General features: G+C 46.2%; 1 protein-coding gene across 3 annotated transcripts in view; it reads left to right on the plus strand.

Annotated features, from left to right (window-relative positions):
• Nucleotides 1-10,361, plus strand: part of LOC119460576 (uncharacterized) — a 100,540-nt gene extending 90,179 nt beyond the window's left edge. For 2 of the 3 annotated variants that reach the window (XM_037721534.2, XM_037721535.2), the window contains exons 30-33: nt 1,705-1,887; nt 5,723-5,863; nt 6,212-6,394; nt 7,357-10,361. In XM_037721534.2, coding sequence (XP_037577462.1) covers nt 1,705-1,887; nt 5,723-5,863; nt 6,212-6,394; nt 7,357-7,526 — 677 coding nt within the window. In that variant the 3' untranslated portion in view covers nt 7,527-10,361. The remainder of the gene's footprint in view (nt 1-1,704; nt 1,888-5,722; nt 5,864-6,211; nt 6,395-7,356) is intronic. The other variant, XM_037721536.2, reaches the window with a different exon arrangement.
• Nucleotides 10,362-10,582: the final 221 nt, after the last annotated feature.

The following is a 10,582-nucleotide window of genomic DNA, read 5'->3' on the forward strand; positions in this document are numbered from 1 at the left end:
GGCGGCGCGCGTTTCCATAAATAAACGCCCGAACAGAGCTCTGCGCTCCAGAACAGAAAGCAGGGGCAAAGTATACATAAAAGCCGTAGAAGCCACATGTTCTCAATTACTCTAGGCGGCATGAACGCATTTACCGCGCTTTGAACGGAAAATTGGGTCAGTTACTAAGTAAAAGTAAAGGTTCGACCTTATAGGGTTTCATACGAAACCCTTCACAGCGGTACGGGCTTCACAGAAAATTTATAATACCGTATATGCTTCAGCACCAGTCACTAATCGAACGAAGTGTTAAGGAGGCATGGTACGCTTAATGGGTCATCTTGGTTTCAGCTTTATATCTCAACAACTGTTCTATATTTTATTTTGAAAATTTGCGTGTTCAATAAAATGCTTGTGGCCTTCAATTGGTGTAATTTTTTTTTTTTTTTGGTATTTGAGAACCAAATTTCGGGCTGAGGTGTACGATTAAATGTACCTTTTCTCAAAAACAAAATATACTATGACCGTGAAACTTTGTGCACTAATTCCACATAACAGTGGCTTTCATCTGAATCTAAAAAAATATTAGGTTACTACATACATCTAACAAGAAAAAAATATTGCCATCACTTGTCACGTACCATAAGGGAGAGGTCCCACTTCATGTTCTTTTTTTTTTTCAGAATTATAACTCAAGCGGCTTTTCATAGCTTCAGGTTCAGATTATGTGCAAGGGATTTCAGTATAATCTGAGAAAATTTCTGCGTAATCAGTCCGATTTCTAGAAAATGTACACCTTGCAATTTGTTAACACTACCACGCGAGCCTCGACCGCAGGGCGTGTCAGTGGCCTTGTAGCAGTGAGGGGCACTCCTGAATCGCAGCGGAATACAATAGAATTCGCCTTGCACGACCGCACATAAAGTTGCTAATGCCGCCGTCCCTCGCCTCTACAAGGCCGCTGACACGCCGCCCGGTCGACGCTCGCGGGATATTGTTAAAAAATTGCAGGGGGCGTACATCAAGTTTCCAAAAATGTTAAAAAAGTGATTGCGAGAAGAACGCAATTTTGTGTTCATTTTGGATACCAGGGGGCACGGATTCTGGCGCCACCTTTAATTGGCTTCGAGCGCTCGTGCGCGCTCGCCACTGCACGGTTTTGCTCCGCACATGCAGTGTGACTGAGTGAGTGAGTGAAATAACTTTATTGAGGTCCAAAGAAGACGCAGGGGAGACCCCGCGCCACCCGGCTAGTCCCACGTAGGGACCGCCATTTCATTACTAAAAAATAATACGCACATGCAGTGTGCATTACTTTTTAGTAATGAAATAAAAAAATCGGTTTATTGGTCCATTTACCCTACCATACCCCGTTAAACGCCCTCCACAGATCAATAAGAAGTTTAAGCGGCAACTCCTTGAATACATTTCTTCGCATTCTGAAACACATAAGAAGTTTCAAGTGAAGCAGGTCGTACTGTGAGCAAGGGGTACAGAACTCGGAGCATCGCGGTTTATTTTAATTTGTTCAGTGACATTTTTCCATTCAAGATATCTTTACCAGATCATGCACTTTTTCATCAGACTCTTTAGTACGATTAACGCGTAAAAAAATATTTTATTTGTCAAGGGAGCTTCAGCATGATGTGGGTTTATTCATGTTCAGATCATTCAGAGTACAAACGAAACGATGCAATGACAACCGACAACCTATTTTTGCTTCAGACGAAGAAGACTGCGAGGACTGCGAAAAGGTTCTCAAAGAGCTCGAGAACATTGACGACGAGGCCGACGTGTTTGGCATTGATTTCGTGAAGATCAACGACTTCGAAGCAGCGATGCAGTTCGGCGTGTCAACATTCCCGACACTGGTCTACTTCCGGAAGAAGACCCCGGTCGTGTACGACGGTAAGCTCAGGGCTTGTCAACACAGACATGTCCCAGCGACAAGGTCACAGCAGGCTCAACAGTGGAGCGCTAACATACACGCCACGAAAAGACACATGTGGGCGGGCTCGCCTTGCGGTCTGTTGTTCATCGTCCTGAATACAGTGTATCCGAATAAACGTAAATACAACTATAGAACACAATAAATTCGAACAAATACGTCTCGGCTTCGTCCCGGAGAACAGCACTTCTTTAGTATTAGACGTAGACCATTGGTGCCGCCCTCTAGACAGTGGAAGGCCTTCCTTATCCCTTTGTACCTAAACGCTTAGCGATTCTCTATTTTTCGACGTAATCAAAGGCATCGACAAGAGTGGAGGTGAATTTCTGCCTCTCTCGTTTGGCATAACACAAGTACAGAAACTCCATGGACAATATCGGCGACCAAACTCGTATCTCCTATCATGTGAAATGGGTCAAATGGGCGAAAAATTCTTGTAAAGAACGCGTCTTTCGTGCATTATTTATTAAATTATGGGGTCCTACGTGCCTAAGCCACGATCTCACTATGAGGGAAGCCATAAGGGGAGACTGCGGATTAATTTTGACCACCTTGGATTCTTTAATGTGCATTCAATGTGCGGTACATGAGCGTTTTAACGCGATATAAGGGCCACGTGTCGCAGAAAATCCGGTGTCGGCGTCGGCGGCGCTGTCCGTCTGAAAAAAAAAAAAAAAAAAAAAAAAATCCTCCCGAACCACAACCACTACGTGGCGCACAGACGTTACTGAGCTAATTGAATTTCTCAAAGTAAAATGCGTCAAGAATTTGTAAAGTATGACTTACACACACCCTACAGTCGGAGTGTAATTTGAATATACGAGGAAATATAAATATGTTACGCGGAAACCCACACACAAACCCATTTTTTGCTTGCGATGAGTCAGTGATCTGCCTTACGGGGGTATGAGCCATTGCTCTGCCCTGCACTGCCGCCGGGATCGGCCCACCATTGTTTTCTGTCGAGTACGTTACGCAACGAAGGAATCCCGGGATCCTAGCCATAGACAGCTGCGCTGCAAAAAGAAAGGGAGCTGGGCAGGCGATGTAATGCGTCGGACAGATAACCTGTGGACCATTAGAGTTACCGAATGGATGCCAATTGAGGGAAGGGAAGCACAGTCGAGGACGACAGAAAGTTAGGCGGGGTGATGACATGAGGTAATTTGGAAGCGCAAGTTGGAATCAGCTAGCGGCGCTCCACTCTTAAAGGCGAAGTTTAAGCGTCTTCCAAGTTCTTTTTTTTTTTTTTTTTTTTTTTTTTTCATCTCACCCCCATCGAAATGCGGACGCCGCGGCCGCGAATCGACCCCGCGACCTAGTGCTTAACGCCATAGCCGCTAAGCCACAGCGGCGGGTGGTTCGCACATTGCAGGATAAGTTTAGCCAGGGTAGGGTGGCTAGAAGGGGAGGTGTGAATACCGGCGGCACAAGCGTGACCCCTCAGCGCACCGATGCCGCAGGGCGGCGCTGTTGACCGAGGCGCGGGAAGGCACGCATCCGAAATGAGCGCATCGCCAGCCTCGGGTATCGCGCGTTGTCTGCGAGCGTCATGGAATATACGTCTTTATCCATGAAATCAACGTTTTATCAGCCCACATCACTACTCCTGTGAGATTTTACGGGCCCAGTTCGCATTGCGTCGATAGATTCAAACGCGTTTTTCTTTTTTTCTTTCTTTTTTTTTTTTTTTTTTTTTTGTCCTCCGGATCAGGATCATAGGGGCTGGGGGCTCTGGAATAATTTCGACCACTTCGGGTTCTTTAACGCGCACTCACACCTTACGGCACACAGGTGCCTTGCATTTCGACTCCCTCAAAATGCGACCGTCGTCGTCGAGGTCAGCAGTAATCACCCTATGCGTGCTGTACGTACGACCTGTAAACTGCAGTCATTACCCGATTACTTGTCGACGTACAAACCACTTTGTGCCAGCGCTTGAAGACGTGTAGCATGTCCTTTCGACGCTCAAATAAGCAATTTACTATGATTTCAGACAGCAACAGATCTGGTCATAAAATAGTTTATTTAAGTGAGGAAAACAACTATGGTCAAATTTGATCTACAACACGCAATATTTCGGTGCTTTTAGTTTATTCTCAGTGCCCTGCTGAATGACACCTTTAAGCAAAAAATGAATCCTTGTTACGCAATAAAAACGTACAACTGATGCTGTCAGGGCAGCAGAATGCTCTAGGCAACCAATTTTTGGCACATCACCAATTGATCAACTGCATAAACTTTGCCAAGCTTTGGCATGCAATTAAACGAGTGAGTTTGTTTTCAATAAGGGCATTAATTGACCAGCTTGTAGAATGGTTCTGATAGACTGGTAGATATAAAAGGTCCCCAAGGTCCCTTCTGTTTGTTCTTTAGATTCCACAAAGGTTTCGTTGTGAAGCTGCCCAGCCAAGTAGATGCTACAGCTGGGCCGCGATTTTGTAGCGATGTCTTATGACTTATTTTGGAATAGTCTTATCATCCACCGCTCACGGCCGGCTGATCCCGTTGATAACGCGAGCGGACCGTCGCTCTGACCACTGACAAAGCGCGATAAGCGCGAAAAGGCATTATTACTTTAAAGTCATCGCTACAAAATACCGGCCCTGGCAAGTCCTTCTCCAATGAAGAACACTACCATTTTGGTTAACACAACAGGCGCAGCATTTCGTTCAATGCAAACTCTGCAGTCCAGTAACGAGCAATGTTTTGTTTAAACTTTTGCAGTGACCACAGTTCCAAAGGTCGCTTAAGCTCGATAATGAACAATTCTTCTGCGACTGGACTGGGCATTCCATCCCGCTGTATATTTACAGCCTCCACGTCTGCCGGTGGGCATGTATTCCCCCGTCTTGTCAATAGACAAGCGCCGCTTCTCTTGTAAGATAATAATAATAATAATACTTTATTCGTACTCAGTCGAATATGTAGTCCAGGCATACAGGGTCATAGTAGGCGGAACTGCCTATACCGGAGTGGTTTGCGTGCCGAACCTGGGACCCGTGGAGCGTGTGAGACATCTCTTCTTTTTCTTTCTTTCGTCAGAGTCCTTCTAATGTAGTTTGTCAAGTTCGGAAGTACTGTGGGCACGGCATCTTCTGAGAGGGCAGGAATGTGACATGGTATCAAGACTGCAGTTCCATTAATAAAGTCACGAACGATAGACCTAAGGAAACAGAAAAAAAAAGAAGAAAAGGCGGTGGTGATCAGATTGAGCTAGCGTGAAAGGCCTCGTGAATAATACTAGGATGGCAATTGGCAATGCCACGACGACGCTGTGCAACACGCTATGTATCGCGAGAAACACCACAAAACAGGCGACGAGACCAAAACTGACGGCGAAGGCACGGAGGCGAGGCGAGGCCGGTAGGCCGGCGCGGCTATGCTTCCCGCGCCGCGAGCGGTAGCGCCATATTTCCCCTGGTGGCATCGGTGCGCAAGGGGGTCACGCGCGCCTGCAGGAAAGCGCCGCCGGTATTCACACCCAGTTTTTTTCCTTCCTCCATGTTCACACCTCCCCTTCTAGCCACCCTAGCCAGGGAATGGAAATACTGCTATGCGACTGCAGCGCCTGCAGCGTTCAGGGCGGTATTTTTTGAAGAACCGAGAGTATAGGCTGATGAATCATCCGAAGGCGACGGTTTTCTTCGCCGCGACCCGCTGCGTGTGTGTGTCTGTGTGCGTGTGTGCGTGTGTGTGCGCGATTATGTATAGTATAATCACTACGTATAGCGATTAGATAACTCTACCAAAGCAGATAGCTATGCAACCTCACTCGGATGTGTGCGTACGCAGGTGACCTACTGAACGAGGAGAAGGTGCTGGCTTGGCTCACCAGTCACGAGAACATCGAGCTCAAGGACGAGATTGAGGAGGTCAACCGGAAGATGCTCGACAAACTGCTCGACGAAAACGATTTCGTCGCCGTGTTCTTCTGTAAGTCAACGCTGGCGTGCAATAAAGGCTACAGTGGTCAGCGTATAATTGCATATCAATGATGTCGAACGGCAAGCAACGTGCTCTCAGCATATCATTCACAACGCACATGTTAAAGAGCATGTCATATTACGAGAGTAATATCACATATGAGTAATATAAACACACCGATAGCTATACACCACCACCACCAGCAAGTAGTTGACGGATTCATATTCTGGTCTATATTTTGGCACTCAGCTTCATAAACTGCTAATACAGTTCAGGGTCTCATGACAAAATATATTTAAGTGCAGAGAAGGTGGGAGCGCTGACGATGGCCGCCACTTTTCTCATTTGTCTGTGCAGATGACAGCAACTGTCCGAAGTGTGATAGCGTGTTAGCTGAGCTGGAGAACATTGATGATGAAGTGGACGACCTTGACGTAACCTTCGTCAAGATTAATGACGTCAAGTACGCCAGAAAGTACGGCATCGCCCAGGTTCCAGCCATCGTTTATTTCCGGAGGAAGTTTCCTTCAATCTTCAGAGGTAAGTTGCGGCAAATATATATATAGTTGCGGCAAAATTTAATTCGCACAAATAGGTCCCCTGATAAAAAATAATGGCGGAATCAGTTCGTCTCTACATCAGTAAGTTGCAAGCAAATGTTATCTGCGCCGGGAAATAGTTGCATGACTACAATGCAATAACTGGGCCACTTTTACACGCAAAGAGAACTGAAGACACATCGTTGTTATTGCGCCAACCTTGTGCTACCTGCATAGCCGTAACGAATGCAAATTGTGTTCGGGAAAGCGAGTTAGGCGATGCCATCCTCCTCTCCCGCCGCCCTCTCCTGCAGCTTCCACAGGTAGGAGGCGAGAGAGGAGGCGAGCTGTCCATACCGAGCGCTTCATTACAACGCCTAAACCTGCAGGCACCCCAAAGCTCTCGCGCGACAGCACGTGCGTCTGTCTAAAAACTGTAAATAGTTGGCGATCGGCGACGGACGCACCCTTTGCTTTGGCGCTTTTGTGTCGGCGGTAGAAGTCCAACCACCACGGAAACGGGCGAAGGAGCCAAAGAAAGCTATTAACTTTAATAAATAAAGAAACGTGACACGCAATCGTGGCGTTAAGTGTGGAGCTAAACTGCAGTTTCATTGTACTTGAGCGCGCACAGCGCACGAGCTCGGAAGAATATCTCAAAACTAACAAATTCTTTCAGTACCATTAAGCAGGCAATTCACTCTCACACGAGCGGTGCGCACTTCATCACACATTACGAATTTAAAAGTGCGCCACCAATAATAATAATTATTTTTTTGTACTTTTGACGTGCATTTTCCAAGTTTCGAACGGGCACTGAACGCTCAGGCGTGTCGTGTGAACGGTTTTCACATGTTCGCGACCGATTGTGGGGCACATATGTCGCCTTAGCAATGCGAAAAAGCGCGCACATGGTTTTGAAAGAGCACCTTCGCCCTCATTGAAAACTGCTTCCTTACGCAGGTGACCTGATGAAAGAAGAGGAGGTCCTGGAGTGGCTGAAAAAAAATCGGTACAGGCATCCTGAACTGAGCCTCTTCATGTACGCACTGATAGCCATATCGACAGCGTTCGTCCTCTACACGCTCTTTCTCATCTTCTGCATGAAGGCGCCTCGTGAAAAGAAAGAGTGATCGCTGCGCACAGCTCGCCCCCCGCCTTCTCTCGCGCACCCAGTATGACCAAATGTCGCGACTCTGTACCACGACATGTGCGTCCCGAGAGAGGTCACGCCGAGTCCTGCTGGTCGCACTCGGGCCGCGTGTAGCTGAGGCGAAGGCAGTTCAGCCTGGTGGCGAACGGATGCGCGGAGCGAGAAGCCTTTCGGAGGATAAGCTCACCAATGGCGGGCGACCCCATAACGTCACACGCAGCAGGGAGAATAAAGGGGGGGAGTAGAGTTACTGTATAGGCTCCCTTGAGCCTATACAGTAACCCTAAGGAGGAGTATCTATGGCCTGTTGGTAAGAAGCGAAACCAAGATCGGTTTAAATGACGAAACTATACGGCAACGACCACGGCGGCGGAACCGTGGCAGCAAGATGACGCCAGCATGGGACGGGCTCAAAATTTCTCCAAACGTTCGTGACGTTACGTGACCGCGGTGTCCTCCTGTCCGTTCCTTGCTCCGTGCCTACAACGCAGTGAAAGGAACCACATCCCTGTGATGGTATTTTAGCTATAGAGACGTACAGTGTGACGGCGCAGTCTTTGGTGGAAGTAGATGAACCGTTTAAACGCAAGGGCATGGCTGTCGTCCAGCCGCAGGGTGAGGCTGCTATGGTACTCCTGGCGATTCCATGCTCAATGAAGCCAGTCTTATTGTCCTCGGTATGCATAAGTGCAGTGCGTCAGAATGTATACAATGCAGTCTGTGTACTTCTGGCGAAGCCACAATCAAGTTGAAAATGGGAAATAGGCACATTACGGGACCTTTGCACGCAGAATTGGGTGAGCTAGCGCTTTTTCCTCCTAAAAGTAATAAATTAATCGCGCTAGTTTACTTCGAACAGGCCATCGTTCTGTTGATACATGGAAAGAAATACATGCTAGGCACCTGTTTGAATCATCGTTCATGTTACATCTTTAATAATTTGAATTTATGTCGCTCCAACGTGGTAGAACCGTAAGGGCCGCGCAATAACGTGAGGTGTGATGGTTGGTATATAGAACATTCAATCGTCAACAGTATAAGTGATTCGGTCAAATACATATTTCATTATTGTCCAATAAATTAGGAAAACATTGTCTTATATCTGCATGATCCTGTGCATTGAGTAAACAATCACTGCGCTCTTACGTTGTTATATGTGGACTACTGTGTGAAAACCAACCGTGAGCTAGATGTCGTATCGTATTTTTAGGGAATATAAATAAATGGTGCACCCCAATTTCTTACACACTGTCGTGGCAACAAACTTGTCCATTTTGTCGACAAATCCATCACAACTATAGGCTCCTGCAACGGTCAATTCTCGTATGTGCGTTTTATTTTAAATAACCGACGAGTGATAACAGCGCACTTTTCAAGACAGATCTCGTCTTTGCAAACATATCCCGTTAGAATGGTTTGGGGAGTGCATTGCGCTTTACAAGGCCTGCTTAGTATGCTGTGAAGGTGTGTGGATGCTTATAGTGGTAAGATAAAAAACTACAAGGAACGATCACTCACCATTACCAATACATTGTTTGTGTTTCAGAAAGTAAAACCCTGTGAGGCGATCGGCTGTACATCTCCTGAGATTGTAGTGTTCGCTGACAGTCCTTCAGGTGCCTTCACAGCTTCGGCAGTTAAGCCGAAGTACAGGGAAGTGTTGAATATGCAGTGAATGTAACGACACAGTCACTTGTGTCAACTGCCACTTGTCCGTTTCATTCTTTTCCTGTTCTGATTTCTGTACATTGTTTAAAGGAAATTGCACAGATGCCTTGTTTACGACTTTGTTGTTTGTTAAACTTATTCAAGACGTTTTTTTTTTTTGTTTTTTTCTTTTTTGCACTGGTACAACATTAAACTCACGTTAGGTAAACTTTATAAGTTCCATATAAAGAGCACGCCGTAATTATTCTTTGCGCACGCGTCTAAGCAAGTAGCGGAAACATCATTTAGGTTATACCAATACCTGCACAATCTGAACAAGAAGGTGTAATTTATTTAAAGGTTGAAAATGGTGAACTCTTATATTCCTGAAGAGGGCGTGAATAATCGTCACAAATTGAAGCATTTGCTCAGGAGTTCAACCACTTTTGGAAAACGTAACGACGAATGCGGGAAATTGCTCGTGTGAGCGCGTGGAGAAATATCTGCACCTTCTTGACATAGTGCGCACGATAAATATTTAACACGTTGGTCCACAAGCTATACCTTCATGCGAGCTGTACAAAAACGATGGCGAGTTGCGCGTGGGCGTCTTCGAGGATGAAAGAGTCTGTTCCACACACACCTCTGGAACAGTATTGTACAGAATTGTAAAGATGCATTGTAATGATTATTTCCATTGCAATGTACTTGTGTTCAACTTTATATGGCGCATATTGCTTTGATTGATGATCTGTTTGGATGTTAAGATCAAAAGCAGGCATGAAGAATGTACTAGACTTGATGTGGAACCATGACAGTGAACCCGCCTTCAACGGGGACCCTACCGTGGTGTATTCGTTGTGATCCTTCTATTTTTAGTCTAATTTAACATCACCCTCTATGCAACCAATAAAAAGAAGCGTAGTCTAGCTTAAACACCTAGATAAGGAAAATTTACTGGGTTTATATACACACTAATTGACCTTCAGTTATACCCAATAGATACGCAATTCTTAAGCACGTTCAAGAGTGCCACAAGGGCAAGACATTCAGGTCATACCGACATGGCTAAAACGGCGACATTGTCGAGGAACGTCTTCGTGTACCAAGTGTGTATACATTACCCGCTGTACAAACAGTGAAAACAATAAAGCAACATGTGTTTGTACTTGTGTGGTTTGTGTCGCTTGTCATTTTGGATGCTCAGCGCATACATATGCAGGCTCGGAAGTCACAGGCGGGACCCTTTCTCGTCTTCCGAGGCGACGCACGTTCCACACAACACACAAGCGCAGACAACGAGAATTCGAGCAGCGATGCCCCACGCGTGCGTCCGTGCGTGCGTCCACTCTTCGGCTCATTCACCAGCTGAGACAATCCGACACCTCG

This window comes from Dermacentor silvarum, chromosome 8 (genome assembly GCF_013339745.2).
Source record: "Dermacentor silvarum isolate Dsil-2018 chromosome 8, BIME_Dsil_1.4, whole genome shotgun sequence".
In the NCBI taxonomy this organism is placed as follows: domain Eukaryota; kingdom Metazoa; phylum Arthropoda; class Arachnida; order Ixodida; family Ixodidae; genus Dermacentor; species Dermacentor silvarum.